Genomic DNA, 16,327 nt, shown 5'->3' on the forward strand with positions numbered 1-16,327 from the left:
CCTAGCTCTTTTAAACTCCCATAAGATAAGGTTCCCTTGCCCCAAACATCCTAACAGCCTTTCTTTGCAGATATTCTGGTTTAAATTCAACTTTTCTGAACTGAATGATCAGAACTGAACAGAATATTCTGAATGGTGTTTTTCTAATGCGTTGTACAATGGTACAAGTCTTTTCTGTTTCTGCGAAAAAACACTGTATGTAACACACCCTAGAACTGCATTAGCTTTTTTCATGACAATAACACTCAGGCTCATGATCATCTAATAATCAATGAGTACACCATTCCTCTATTATCACTCAAGTCTATGAGTTCCTGTCTTATAGCAGAAGTTCTTAATATTGAACTCCAATGCCATGGGCAGATGTGTTTGTAGCACTACACATGTTGCAGCACTCTGAAGTGCTACAAAACTGTAGCAGTATTGGGGGTAGGGAAGGGAGGGGGAACATGCAGAGCCCCTTGACAGGAGTACTACGAAGATATCGGAAAGACATTCAGTGGCATGCTCGCTAGCTGGGAGGCAAAAGGGGTTGCTCAGCCCCAAGGCTCTGCTCTGCATCCTCCCACTCCTTCAGGAGGGAAGGCTGTTAGAGCTCCCTGTGAATACACTGATCACTTGCCAACACATGCAGGCTCTGGCAAGCCAGAACAAGACTGTGAGTGAGCAGGGGCTCAATACCAAGAACTGGCACTGGTCCAAGCTCACTCACAGCCCCCATCCTGCTCTCTCACAGCCACAGCCCAAATACTCACAGCTGTGGTTCCATACTGATTCACAGCTGATCACTCACAGCCCCATCTTGGCTTTGCTACAGCTGTGAGACAGCATACCATCAGGGTCACATGTATCTGAGTGAGTCTGGTTCAGTCCCAGGCTAACAGCTCAGTCCCTGAGGGAGAGGGCAGCCTGTGCTTAGTGACAGTCCACATACTCTCCCTTTCCCCCTCGCCACTTGCAGGGAGCACTATGGGATGCTGGGGGACCAGTTCCCTCATAGCACCTACAATGTACTTGTTACACATTGCACATGATGCTACAAAAAGTAGTGCTATAGAGAAATTTCAGTTCTTTTCTGGCATGCCCATCTGCTTCTTCAACTTTTGTAGCACTACAATAGTGTCTGTAGCAAAACAAATGTAACATCTGTCCACGGCTAACAGTGTGATTTTGCATACCATATAATTAAATTTCATACCATTTCTATTTCCTATTCATAAGGTTGCCTTAATTTTTCTTATATAATAATGTAATCCTGTTTACATACACAATAACAACTTTACCTCCTTGTCAAATTTCATAAGCAAATGTGAGAACTTATTCCATGATTTTTAATGTTAAATAATATGAGTCCTAAGACTTATGCCTGAGGAATACTACTGGTGAGCTCTCTCAAACTTATAACTCCCCTTTCAAAATAACCTGCTGTAGTCCACTTTTTCTAGCCACCTGCTTATCCACTTTACAGTTATACTGTTAATCCCCATCTTCTGGGCTAGGAACAGACATTACACATAAACTGGTTTAAGAGATCAGAAACTGGTTTAAACCTGTAACAGAACAGATATTCAGTGCACGTAAACTAGTTTGAAAATGGCTGAAACCAGTTTGAGAGAAACGTGGTTGAATGTAGTATCAGACTTAACTAATCAACAGATAGTTCGTAATGTCTAGCTGTTGTTTCCTTAATGGGATGATAAACACTGATTTAGGGGCGATAAACACTGTGTTGTCAATTTCCTGCTGGGATGGTCAGATATGAGGGGGGGGGCACCCCTCTGGCCATGTTACCGCTAGGGCCCCTTGATGGTGCCAATTTAGCCTGGTGGGCACCCTCTATTTTCACCTGCCATTTCTTGAAGTATTTGTAATATAGGAAGGGTGCCTTTACATCCCATTGGACACAGTCCTGATGGATTTCTTTGAACTCCATGGGTTCCCAGATCCCTTGTGGGTCCCATTTCAAAACAGATGTCACAGGACATCCCAGCCTTATGGGCTATATGCGTGGCTCCAAACTGGTCCCTTACCATGCCCAAAGCTTTGCAGATGGCATTGACGTTGTCCAGTCTAGGCTTTGCTGTGATTTGGCCCCCTTGTCCTCTCTAGGCTCTCTGTAGCCCTGTCTCTGTGCCTCACCAGTGCCTGAGCTCTCCACAGCCCTGTCTCCAAACGTCACTGGTGCCTGGGCTCTCTGCAGCCCTGTCTCTGCACCCTTGTGCTGTGCCCTCGGTTGGCGCCAGGGTCTGAGCACCCCAAATGCTACGCCCTCTCTCGCACCATGCTGCAGTGGGCCCCCAATGAGGCCTCCTCCTTCACCAAATAGCCTCACCCAAAACACTGGTGTTATAAACAGCAAACACACATAAGCCCCCGGGCTATAACATAATACAAAAGATCAGGGTGTGTTCTGCCCCTTTAAAAGCATCGAACTTCGCCCCCAGCACTAAGTGGCTAGTAGGCAAGGGTACCTGTGGAGTTCATGGAGCCCCATTAGCCCTAGGTGCAGCATATCAGGCAGCTGCTGTGTCACTAGGCACTTCCTCCCTGGAGGCTCCCTGGAGGCTGCTAGCAGGGAAATGCCCTCCTGGTCTCAGCCCTGGGGTTTATATATATGCCAGGCCCTGCCCCTTCTGGTCAGCTGACCACTGGCAGGTGTGGGCCAACTATCACATGCTGGCTGGGGCTCCCAACTGCCTGCTTGCACCCTTTCTTTAGCAGTTTCAGCCCTTAAAAGGAGCAGGACACCCTAGTGCCCTGTGACACCCTCCCTAATCAGAGCATCCAGCCAGGGCTTGGCCACACCTCCCCTCAGATCAACATTGTGGAAGGGAAGGGAGGGCTGCTCTAGCACCCCTGGCTTCTAGCCTGAGCCACTGCAGGCATGTGCCTGCATTTTTTCAGTCCAGAGGGGACATCTGTGATATTACAAACTGGTTTAGCTTAGCCAGGTTAGACTAACCTGCAGTGATTGAATCAATTCAGGCTCAGGCTTTTTGAAAGTCTGTTCTTAGCCTTCCAGTTGAACTAATACCTAACTGTCACCCACGAGGCATTGTCAAATGCTCTGAAATCTAGATGGGTTAAATCTACTGCACTGCCCTTATCTAAAATTCAGTTATCCTAACACAAAAGCATATTAGAGTCATCTAACATGATCCTGCTCAGATAAGGCCATGCTGGTTTTTATCGCATTTTCTATTTATCTCCATACCTTTGATTATTCTTTCATTCAATATTTGTTCTAAGTCTCTGTAAAATACAGAAGTCAAACTAATGGGTCTATAATTGTTTGGGTCATACTCCCCCCCCCCAGCCCTCTCCCCCTCCCTTTTTTTTTTTTTACTTTAATCTTTAAATTTGCTGTTCTCTGATCATAGTATTGCCAAACTGAAAGATTCACTGAAGATCTTAGCTATGGTAGTTTACCACTTCATGTACCATTTAAAGTAGATAATCTAACCAAGAGGTATGGAACTGCTTTTGTGTACAATATAGAAGAATCTTTCTTCAAAATGATAAAGACCTAAGCCGCAACATTATGATTCATAAGAACAAACTGGTAACAAAGCTGTCATATATGAATGAAAGAAATCAGTTAGTGATTTTGAAAAAAAAATCACCTTTATAATTATTATCATGTCTTTAATGGCACGAAAGATAATATTCAAAGTAACCGGTATTCATTTTCCTGAAAAAGGGTGCTTTTCCAAGTTGGGGACTATGTAATTTAATTATTTGCATTTCAGCTAAAAATGTGAAAATAGCTCTACACTGTCCATATTTTTTACCCACTATGCATGGGTTTCTTTCATCATAGACAAGAGCCAACATGTGCATGTGTTTTGTTCAAGCTTTCTTTTTAATTGCAAGAAAACACACAAACACGTATTTGATGATGCACAAACATCCAAATAACCACTGATTTGGTTTGGATAAGCAGCCAGATATTCAACTCTTGCCTGAATTTCCTCTTGCTCCTTCTTTCCACCCATGTCATTCAAATCCTGAACTCTTTGTCCAAACAGATTTCTCAAAAGGAGTTTCTTCTCCTTGGGTCCCTCATTTATAAAATGAGGTTTCCATATGGTTTAAACTGCCCCTCTTTTATGACTAGATATGCAACATTCATGCTGGTGTCTCCACCTGAAGGAGTCACCAGTCATAGCAATTAAAGAGAAGTCCTCATTTTTTTACTTTTTAAAAAATGTTGTATACATACTACACAAGGAAGAGGGAAGGCAACAATACATCAGATTCCAAAAGAGAGGTTACCATGATAATGGTAAAAGTACATCAATAGAATCCATAGTAATAGAAAAATATTTGGGATGACAAACAGGGGGACTTAACCAATACTGATTCAAAGAATTAAATTCTTCCTTACTTGTTGTGTTATTTGATGATACAGTTTCATTGGCCAGTGAAGCTCCAACCAGTAGAAAACTAATACAAACAGGCAAGAACCAACACAAATATTCCATCCTGGATCTGTAAAGAAAAGAAAGTAAGTATTGAGTTACATTATTATCATTATCTCCTAAAGTACAATAAGAAAAATTTTCTCATCTACAGTAGATTAAAAAAAAATATTTTTTCTTCTTTTTTTAATGTTGAAAATTAAAAATGAAAGAAGAAGGAGGAAAAAATAGAAGAATAAGGAGGACGAGGTGGAAAAACAAAATACATCGAATAAATTGGGAATTCTTTAAAAGTGTTTTAAAACCAAATAATAGTAGTCCATTCTGTAAAAGAGATGTGCTACCAGTGGCTGAAAATGCTTGTGAGGATCTGTATTCTATATAAGATGTTACTGAAACCTTAAATGAGAGCATAACAGCCAAAATGACCAGGCATCACTGCAAATTGAAATGTTCCCTTCCACTAAAAAACTGCAAGAAAAAGAAGCACAACTGTACCATGCCATCTACTAGTTATCTGCAAAATTGTCTTAAGTGCTTGTAGAAGTAATAATTTCATTTTCTGGGTTATATAATATCAGTTTTAAATATCTGTTTCCTTTTGAACACGTACAGTTTTATAACAATATTTGAAAGTCTGGCAGCTTCACAAATAAAGAGAATTTCAGATTTATAGACCCCTGAAGAAAAGTCTTCCAATGAATTAATGAGTAAAGGAATGGGTTCACAACAGTTATGAACAGTTATTCTCTTGTATGAAGATGGGAGAAAAAGTCAGGAAACAGTGCTGAAGGAAAGATATGAATGTTATGGCACATTAGTCCCTCTTAAAGATATGAGGACCTCAAAAAAAAGTCTCCTGAAATATTGTTCAAGTTTAGGTCATTATCTTTAGATTTCTCTTTTCATGAATAATTGTTAAAATGTGGGCAGACAAAACAGGCTGTAACCTCAGAATTATTCAATTCTTGCCTGATCGTAAAACACACTCTTTTTTAAGAAACTATGAAACTGTGAAACACACTCTTAAAAAAACCCAACATACTGTTCTCTCATACCCATGATCAGCAAAACACACTTACATAGATATATCCAGATACTGTATCTCTGTAACAATTATTAAAGTTATCATGGCAAGAATCATACTGCAAAATAATAACCCCCTAAATCATGTCAGAATGATGACTTATGTTACAAATTAGAGAGACTATTACACAGTAATGAGTAAAGGCACAGTAATAGTAATTTAAAAATCATAACTTTGCAATCATCTTAACAGTATGACATGAACCATTTACAAACTCCAAGCTTTCAAGTTAAGATAGGATAGAATCATAGAATCACAGAAATTAAGGGCTGGAAGGGACCTTAAAAGATCATCGAGTCAAATTCCCCTGCTTTGGGCAGGAATACTGCTGAGATCAATCTAAAATAATTTCTGGGAAGACTTGAAGAGAAACTACTTCATCAACTTTCACACCATTTAGCTTCCTCTGGATTCTAATGTATATTATTATACAGATTCTTACTTATCTCCAATTCCTGCATACACATAATAATTTAACATGTGACAGAAATCTGCTGGAAAACATACTGCTCTACAAAATGGAAAGACAATTAATAATATATTTTGAAAAATACGTGAATATTTAGAACATTATGGACATAATTATAATGCTATTAAATTTCCAAAATACCAAACATTTAATGAAATAGCCTAATAATAAATTATTGTTAAAAGCAGAATATTCAATACGTTCAGTCTAGTATTCTCCACATACAGACATAGTTTCATAGTTGTTAGGGGCCTAGATTATGACCAGAAGTAATTTTTTTCTTTACCTCTGTGACAAATGACCAGTACTGCAGTTCTAAAGGCACTTAAAGAGGAATATTTGCATCAATTCAGAAAGCAGATAACGTGTCAGCACTCATAGGAGGACACAGTATGGGGCCGTTTATATTAGCACAGTTGTTGTTATAAAAGCTATTCCTTTGTGGCAACATTTGCAATGTACGATTACTATCGATAATAAAGCAATAATACTCTGTGGAGAAGAAAAATACACTATAAAAAGGACAAGACATTTTGTTTTATCATGGGTTTTTAAGAAGACTTCATTTGAAATAACATTTTCATGAACGCAAGATACTTGTTGTTCAGCAGAGGGCACCACATCCACAGTCTAGCTCAAGTCAAGCAGAAGAATACCAATGTCCTGGACTTTACCACCTAGACACCTTATGACACCTAGACACTACTCATAAAAAAGAACCTATTGGAAATAATGCAGCAATTTGGTGAAGAGCTTGAAAATACAAAATATTTTACATAAAGCCCATTGCCACAGCATTAAGAGTTTGTGGCTTCCATTTAAAACTGAATAAATACTTTTCTGGCTTTTTTTTTTTTTACTGTTCTGACGAGGTTTTATTTTTTTGACGCCAACTGAGATCACTCAAGCAAATATCAAATTTACCAAGAAAATGCTTCTCAGAATAGATTGCAAGATCATTTTCTTTGCAACTTTGGAAAAACTGGATCTCAGTCAGTGGCTCATGCTGCAGCAAATTTTGTCATGTATTTTCTTTGCCAGCTAACTCATTGCCCCAAATCAAACAGCAAATGAAGGCTAAAGTTTAGAAAACTCTGCAACTCCGATGTTGAGATCTCCTCTCATTTATGCATGCCAGTAGAAATAACTGGGTCACATATGAAGATAAGTCCTGGCTCTCCTGGATACACAAGAGAAATGAAACAATCTCACTGGGTCAGGTCACTGAGAGTGAATTCTCCCCTGGACCAGGAATCCTCATCTTCCCCAGGCCCAAAAGAAAGGGTCACAACAAGATACTGTTGCCTCCCTCGGGCACCTTGTGCCGGCAACAGTTGGTGTCACTGGGCATAGCCCGGCTAGCTCAGTCAGTAGAGCAGAAGGACTTCCTCGACACTCGTGGTCTTCCATCCCTCTGAGTTACCCAGGGTTATGCCCAGTGACACCAACAATACTATATGAACATTACTAAATCTCTTGAGAATGATCCTGGGAATTTTCTGGGACATAATGTTATCACCTCCATCTTAAACCTCAGAGATGGGCTTCTGGAGATCAATGGGTGGGGGAGGCTGATGGGGTTAACTCGTAGTTCTTTTGAACTATTTGACCAGATACAAAGTGGGACTTACGCCCCTGCCACACATTCACTTAATGGTGCAACAGGATCTGTTTCCTGATCCCAACAATCAATCCTCCAGCCATGCCACACATACGTGGCAGGACACGCAATTTGGGGTTTGGGGATGAGATCATAACTGCACCATTACCATTTGCCAGTGCAGGGGGAGCCCAGGACCATGATCTACCTAGCAAGTAGAAAGCGAGTGCCTGGTAAACTGGGGCAGTAGCAAGGCTGAGACAGAAAATCAGCTCTTGTGGGTCCCTGTCCCAGGCCCAGCATCAGGCTTCATGGTGGGGACAATGACATGTTCAATTTAAGGCACGATTGAAACTAGACACAAAATTATTCCACATATTTTGGAATAATTAATTGCTTGAATGCATGGCTGGATTAGTATTTAAGATGCAATTAACTGTAGATTCTGAAGTGTAACATCCCTCACAAGCCTTTGGCTCCTTACAAGCAACTCAGGCAGAATTTAGGCACATCCTAAACCGAGCACTTAAAAAAGTGTGGTTACATAAGTACCTAATGTTTTGCTTCTTCACAGGCTCAAAGACTAAGCTGAACATTTTAGGACCTATTTCCTACCCAAGCTCATTTGCTCTTGTTATACCTGAAGAGGCTCAATCCAAACAGTGTGTGCTCAGACCATATTTAATGTACAAAATTTGCATGCTGAGTTCAGCACAAAACACAGCTGCCATGACTACCTTCATTCAAAAGCACAACCAAAATAAGTAGTAACTTTTAATATAACACACTAATGTTTAGAGCATTTGCTTAGGACCTGGGACATCCTCAGTGTGATAGGATTCAAATTTCCCATACTTCCTAGGGGAGTACCCTAACCACTAAACTAAAGGCAAAATTGGGTAGGGCAATTCTCCACCCTTGTGCTGAAGCTAAGTCACAACGTAAAAAAAGAGTGTAAGAGTCACAGGGCCAGGGGAAGAGTAAAGAGGAATATGAGTCTGTAGTACTAAAAAAGAGAGTCTTGGGTCCTGGTTTTAGTTCTGGCCTGGTAGCAGACTTAGGAGCTCGCAAATGAACTGTAGCATGCCTCACACACTATACATTTATAGTTGTTGTAATGAACCCCCTGTCACGGCAGGCTGGCGTGTGAAGTGAGGTAATACAGAAATACTGCACATCTAAGCAGAGTTGCATGCATCAGAACATTGTGGAAATTACTGGAGGGAATCTTGAGTGCTGAATTTATCTATGTGAAATGCCAAAGACAGCAACATTTTCCATTTTTAAGTGGGAATATTATGCATATGGTTAGGCATCTAAGTCAGAGACAATGTACTGAAATAAATGTTTGAAATGCTGTCTTTCTGTAATAAAAAAAGAAAACATGAATTCAGCTGCAGACAGAAGAATATGCCTGTAGGAAAGCAGAATACTGTCAAATAGGAAAATCAGCCAATGAAAGCATAGAAAGAAAAAGGGCTTTCTAATTCCTAAAATAGGAGCAACAATAATATAGACTGAAGATGGATATACCCATTATGTCAGGGTTTTCATATGGAACCTTGAGGGCTTCCATTTTATGAAACAAAGACAATTGTTGGGACTGTACATAGTAGCTCCTTTATCAAGATGCAGTGCATTATAGTCTTTATGAGCATATCAGAGTACATTTACTCTTTCCCTATAATACTTAATGGTGGTTTTGTGAATTATTCACAGGATGACTGTGAACTATACTGAACTATACTGAAGACTTGCATAGTAAAGATTTTAGTTCCATGAAAAGCAATATTTCAACTTTAACTCCAGCTTTCAGTATCTTAAAGATCTAAAATTTGCCAAAATTCCCATGGTGGCCAAAGATGAAAAGACCTTCCCATAAATGTACTATTACAGAAACATACTTTTGTTCCCTTGGGCTAGGCATAGACGTTACACATAAACGGGTTTAAGCAATCAGAAACTGCTTTCAACCTGTAACAGAACAGATGTTCAGTGCACATAAACCAGTTTCAAAACAGCTGAAACCAGTTTGAGATAGACCTGGTTGAATTTAGTATCAGACTTAACTGATTTGGCTCAAACTGGTTTATGCAATGTCTGTTCCAGACCCCTTCCTGGTTTAAGTTAAATCAGAGTCCCCCAGCAACCCAGGATGCTCTCAGGGCTGGGTGGGGCTTTCTGCTCCACAGCAGGGCTGGCTGAGAATTGCAGCTCTGGCAGAGATTTGCAGGGTCTGCTGGCTTCCTTGTGCTCAACCCCACCTCAAGCAGGAAATCCTCCCTCCCTCCCTCCCATTTCTACAGCACAGGGACCCTACGCATGTGGTATGCTAGCTAATGCTGAGAAGCATCTGTGTGTGTCTCTCTCCAATTTCACTGGGACAGGAAGGCAGACAGAACAGGGTTTTTGGAGCTAATCAACAGATCATCCAGTAGACTGTTTAAGAAATTTGAACTAATGGAAAGAGGTCATTGTTTTGCTAATCAGGTGACATAGACTCTTATCAGCCTCCAGCTGGCTTGCCTGCCTGTCAATTTGCTTCAGACAGTATGAGAGAGCATGGAGGGAGATTGAAAAGCTCCGTATCATCAACAAATGCATGCATTGCAACCCCCTTGCCTCAGAGTGCTATCCCACAGTGGCAGGCTGACAACACTCCCACTTCTTGAGCAGCCACTGGGGAAAAGCCTGGGACCACACAGGCAGATCTAATGAGAAAGTCCTGCCAGGGCCTACGCCACACCCCCCTCATTTCAGCTCCCTGCAGGAGGGAAGAGACGGCTGCTCTAGTGTCCCCACCCCCTGCCCCGCCCAGCTTATAGCCTGAGCCACTGCAGGCATATGCGTAAATTTCCTCAGTCCAGAGAGAATGTTTGTCCAGTTTCCAACTGGTTCAGCCTAGCCAGGTCAGACTAACCTGCAAAGATTGAATCAATTCAGGCTCAGGCTTTTTGAATGTCTGTCCCTAGTTGTAATGTTAATCACTGAGAAGCTAACCCAAATCATGCATATTAAGCACAGCAGATAGATACAGCTTAACAAAGTATTATGATGTTAGAATTTACAGAGATGTGAATTTTTCCAAAGGTTCTCACAACATTTGGTTTCTGTGATTATTCCTAATGTTCATCATGTGGGACCAGATGAGATACCTAGGCACTTCAAAATATAAGATACTTCTGTTATTTTCAGAGAGTACTGAACAAATACATTTATGAAGTTACAGGATGGAATCCTCTTCAGAGCATAAAAGTTCAAGTATGAAAAAATAGATTTAGACAGAGTGATAGAGCTCTTACGTAGGGAAAGAACTTGTTTCTAGTTATTGTCATGATGTATTTAGTTTAGCATGTCAGTGGACATGCAATTTTTTTTTCCATGGAGAAGGAATTATGACCTATAAAATGCTCATTGAAAACAGAGAAAGCCAATTATCAACAAACACCCGGCCAAAAAAATAGAAAAAAAACCCAAAAAGTACTGGACATGATATTCTGAATATAAAATTTTCCTGCTACTTACACTGAACATTTGTGCTTCAGACAAAACCATTGACACATGGTTTTGATACCAACTGGGGATAAAGGTCTAGCTCTAGTGAGGTCAATGAGAATTTTGCCATTGACATCCATGGACCAGAATTTCAACCTGTACTTCTAATTTCTAGAAGAATACAAGGTGAGATGTTAATACTTAGCATTCCAATAATGAAAAGACCACATATTTCTATGACCAGACTTATGACCAAAACAACTTCTAAGTGTTTTTTTCATGTGAGCAGAAATGGAAGACGTGCCGCTGATGGTTTCATAAGTAAGAAATTCCCATCCTAAGTTTTCAGACAGATGTGAACTGGAGGTGGGAGGAAGCATTTATAATATTACTCTAGATTATCAGAAGATCTTGTGAGATCATATTACTGAAGAGAAACCAAAAGCTTGTTAATGACTTAAAGTACAAGCAGTACCAGAATTTACTCTTCTATATTTGAACCTATACTTCTACTCTTGGGAATCCACTGCAGCACAGCCGTGAGAATATTGATCCTTTAGAAAGGTGTAGTTTCAAAGCAATCCTTAAAACTTACATTGGCTATAAAGTCATAGCTATAAATTACTTCTCAGCCTCTTGAAGGCTCAGATCAAGTGTAGTAGCCAAGTGCGCCTCCCTGTACATCGATGTCAGGCAGAAGAGCGATGTCCTGGACTCCACCCTCATGATCCAGGACAAGGCGATGAGGCACCTGCGCAACAGTGAGGTCTACTGCCACCTGGGGACGCCCACCGGCCACCTGGCCAAGCAGACACTGGAGGAGACCATCAACGGGATCGTGCAGGATGCCCACAAGCTGGACTCATCCCTGCTGGCCCCCTGGCAGAAGACAGACACAGTGAACACCTTCCTCATCCCCCACGTCACGTTTGTCCTGAGAGGCTCAGCAGTCCCCAAGACCCTCCCCTCAAGAAGGCAGACACCAACATCCGGCGGCTGCTAAAGAAGTGGCTGCATCTGCCGCTAAGGGTCAGCAATGAGGTCCTGCACATCCCCTACTGGCAGGGAGGCGCCAACGTCCCTCGCATGGGAAACCTCTGCAACATCATGGTGGTCACCTATACCTTCTGCCTCCTGACCTGCCCAGACACAACGGTAAGTATCATTGCCACCAGCGCCCTCAAGGAGACCGCCCACAAGAGGATCGCAAGGCAGCTGACCGGACAGGACTTGTCCACTTTCCTCAGCGCCTAGCTGGAGGGTGAGTTCAGCTGAGGTGGCAGGGACTCTGCCTTGCTGTGGAGCTGAGCCTGCAACACCATGCGCCACCTCAGGAAACACATCAGCTGCGCTTAGACCTGGACTGAGGAGCACTGGGAGCTGGGAGTCTCCCTGCAACCAGTCCTGCACACCGACCACATCACCGTGAGGCCCCGCACAAGGACCTTCCTGGAGAGGTTCCTGAAGGATGCCGTCCAAAACACTGGTGACCTGAGGGCCAAATCCAACCAGGGCAAGGTCTTCGATGTCACCTCGAAGTGGGACACTAGCAACCACTTCATGCAGCAGGAGTGTCACATGCTTCACGGACTGGTGCTTCCTCCACCACGTTCACCTCAACTGCCTGCCTCTGAACGGGGCCGTGGGCTTCGGCCACCAGGACAAGAAGTGATGCCAGTGTGGCAACGCAGCAGAGACCCTCCCCCATGTGCCATGCAGCTGCAAACTGAGCCTGGCAGCTCCGCCACAATGGTGTCCAGGACCACCTGGTGAGGGCCATCCCAGCTGCGGCGGGGGAAATCTCCGTGAACTGCACCATCCCAGGCTGTGACAGCCAGGTGCAACCTGACATAGTCATCACCAATGAAGAGGTCAAGAAGGTCGTGATCATGGACATCACCATCACCAAGCCTTCACTGATGCCTGGGCTTGCAAGTGGGAGAAGTACGCCCCGCTGGCTGACACCCTGAGGGGTTGCGGCTACGATGTGATGGTCAACACGCTCATCGTGAGAATGCTTGAGCATGGGAGCCCAGCAACGAGAGCATCCTGTGTGCCTGCTGCGTCTCCCACCGCTATGCCAAGCTGATGTGCTGCCTCATGGTGTCTGACACCATCCGTTGGTCCTGCAACATCTACGTGGAACACATCACTGGCCACCAGTACTCCGACCCCCCCAGATGAGCTGCCACCAGACCAGACCCGGAGGGGACCGCCTGAACCACACCCCCTCTGCGCCAGATGGACTTTCACTTTGAGAGGATTCTTCAACCACGGACAACCCTGCTCCACCCAAAGAGGACCCCTGCGATGAGACTCTATATGGACTGAGACACTTCCTTCAAACCACTTCCTCCACCACTGTGAAACATTGTAACAGGTTTGTGTGTATCTATCTCCTTTCTCCCTCAGCCTCGCGAACCCCTATCCCCCACCCCCGGGCTTAATTGGTTAACATTGTATCTCCTATAACCTAGTTGTGTTCCCCTCCTCATCCCCATCCCTCTATTCTTAGTCCCTCGCTCGGGCGATCTGTATTTCCCTACTGGCTTTGTCATCTTTTTTGGATTCCCAATCCTAAACATTTATTAATAAAAGTCAATCTCTACCTAGTATGAGAAGTATTAAATAGTTATGATTTTCCATAACAGCTACTAAGTGAGAAATGAATAGTCTACCTCTACAAACTACCTTAAACATTATGCTATGGAAGAGGATATGGTAGATTTGTTTTTCTTCAGAAATTACAATAAAGAATAGTTTTATCATTCATCTGCTGGTGGATGCATTCTTGTGTATATTTACATTCCAAACTGAACAACTGTAATATAGCTAATCAGTTTCCAGCCATCACAGAGGCTGAGGTATTGGCAAAATCTTATTCTCTGTGGTCTGTTGCTTAGCTTTTTGAGGATTGAAATACTTATTTTAACTAAATTTTCTGGGCTTGTTATAAGGGAATTTGGGTGATATTTTGTGAGTGATATGTTGAAGATCAGACTAATGATCTATTGGCCCTTTCTGTACTTAATTTCAGTGACACTCATTTTTCTATTACATCCATCACTTTACAAAGGAGAGCAACAGCTAATCATCCTACAAAAATGGTTCAAACACACCTGGTTAATAGAGCAATAATTTCTCTCCCACCTAACCCCCAACTTACTTATGTCATTTTGATGTTAATAATGAACTCATTACAAGTAACAGCTTGATATTCATTTTATTTCCTTTGATTAAAGAGTTTTTGTCAACTCAGCATTTGTCTTCAGTATTACAATCAGGATTTATCTCAGTGTGAGACAACCAATATCTGAGATGCACACATCCTTAAAATATTTACCCTGTTCTGGCTCCTAGACTTGGACATCTGAAATATCGGACAGGTCATGAGCAAGCATCTAGCCCAACTCACAATAGCTGGAGCAAAAAACTTGAGCATAAGAAAAAATGAACATTCTCCCCATCATTACTCCTGCTTACTACTCTTCTTCAGTTAATCCCACATGCTGAACCTCCCATATCTTCATTCTCAGAACAAAGTCCTCATTTTTCATCTCTACTTTCTATAAGTATCTGCTGTAGTGTCAAGAAAGCTCTACATGCCACTCTGCTTGCAATTCCATGAATAGTCATTTCTCCCTTCTTCTCCACATTAAGGTTAAACATCTTATTCTTTCCTTTTGGGCTACTCTTAGAAGCTTGGTCTTAAAGAAAAATATGCATCCAGAATATATGTAACCTGTTTATATAGGCTGACCAAAACTCGCTTCTCATAAGGTCTCAGCTTTCTCATAGTACCTTCGCCTACAGACACTGGTTATTGCAGCTTAAGTTTGCACATGCATTCTGCTTCATAAATCAGAACTTGATTTTTTTATTACCTATTTGTCTACATAGACAGCATTTTATTTTACCTTTCAGTTACAAATTAATTATTAAATCAAATGACTAACCACAGGCTGAAGATAAAATTAATTTAAATTATGTATTTTAAAGGTACCTCAAACAGTTTTCACAAAATACTTTTTAAAGTGCCTAATTTTCTAACATTGATGCCTTTTTAAGATATCAATGTCTCACTCTATTATCAGATGAGTCTGAAAGACATTTGTTTCAGAACTTCAGTGCCCAGAGTCCCTAAATGCATTCCAAGTTTGGAAATGGGGCTCATGGTATATATTGCCTCTCCTTATCAGAAACATTCTTAAAATGTATCCGCTTTAAGCATGTGTGGATACTAGATTTTTTGGTAACAATGTTGCATAAAGGTTAAGGAAATAATCTCTGTTACATATACAGTGAACAAAATTAAGAGGAATAAATTAGACAAGCTTTATTTGATATATAAAATACAAATTTTATGAAAACCAACATTTTATAAGAGTAACCTTAAAGCTTTTAACTTCTGCATTAAAAAAAACCCAACATCTTATCAACTACGGCAGGGAATAGTCTCCAGATGAACATAGTAAAGAAAACAGGTTTTCTGCTTGTAACTGACCTTTACTAGTCAACAATAAAGCCTGTGAAATTACTGAACTTCATTAATTCTGTCACCAATTAATGAAGTAAGGAGACAGAAACAACATTTCACAACCTAATGATGTAAGACTTTGCAGATATTTCAATATCTATCATGAATAATTTGGTATCGCCAAGACTACTTGAGGGAAGGATTTAAAACTTCCTCTTTGGAAGAGTACTAGAGGGCACTTGCAACATCATTCCCTGTGTCTTTACACTACTATTCTTTTGAAGCAAGTGAGATAACATTTGCTTGCAGGTTTTGATGTGAAGGGGGGATGCCATAGCATTGAAAGAGACCTCAAGAGTCATCCAGGCTAGGGACAGACATTCAAAAAGCCTAAGCCCGAATTGATTCAATCTTTGTAGTTAGTCTAACGTGGCTAGGCTAAATCAGTTTTGTAACTGGGCAGACATCCCAGACATGCACGCACATACCTACAGTGGCTCAGGCTAGAAGCAGCCCTCTCTTCCTTCCACAGTACTGAGCTGAGGGAGGCATGGCCAGGTTCCTGTAGAAGCTCTGGTTAGCTCAGCTGGGAATTGATAACAGTGTTTATCACCCAATTAAGAAAACAAAGGGACATTACCAGCTACTTTTTGATTCTGCCTGTTGATTCAGCATGGACTACAGCCAGCATGTGGTGTGCTAGCTAATACACAGACACCTCTTCAGCAAGGCAGAGAGAAGAGGGGAATTCCTGCTTAGCAGGGAGCGGATGAGCAGC

At 41.7% G+C, this 16,327-nt stretch overlaps 1 protein-coding gene across 4 annotated transcripts in view; it reads right to left on the reverse strand.

Moving 5' to 3' along the window:
- The window catches only part of PTPRE (protein tyrosine phosphatase receptor type E), a 251,092-nt gene that overhangs the window by 74,592 nt on the left and 160,173 nt on the right, over positions 1-16,327 (reverse strand). For all 4 annotated transcript variants that reach the window (XM_090057753.1, XM_090057751.1, XM_090057752.1 and 1 more), the window contains one exon: positions 4,388-4,491. In XM_090057753.1, coding sequence (XP_089913879.1) covers positions 4,388-4,484 — 97 coding nt within the window. In that variant the 5' untranslated portion in view covers positions 4,485-4,491. The remainder of the gene's footprint in view (positions 1-4,387; positions 4,492-16,327) is intronic.

Source organism: Crocodylus siamensis, chromosome 7 (genome assembly GCF_052110815.1).
Source record: "Crocodylus siamensis isolate JL-2025a chromosome 7, ASM5211081v1, whole genome shotgun sequence".
NCBI lineage: Eukaryota > Metazoa > Chordata > Crocodylia > Crocodylidae > Crocodylus > Crocodylus siamensis.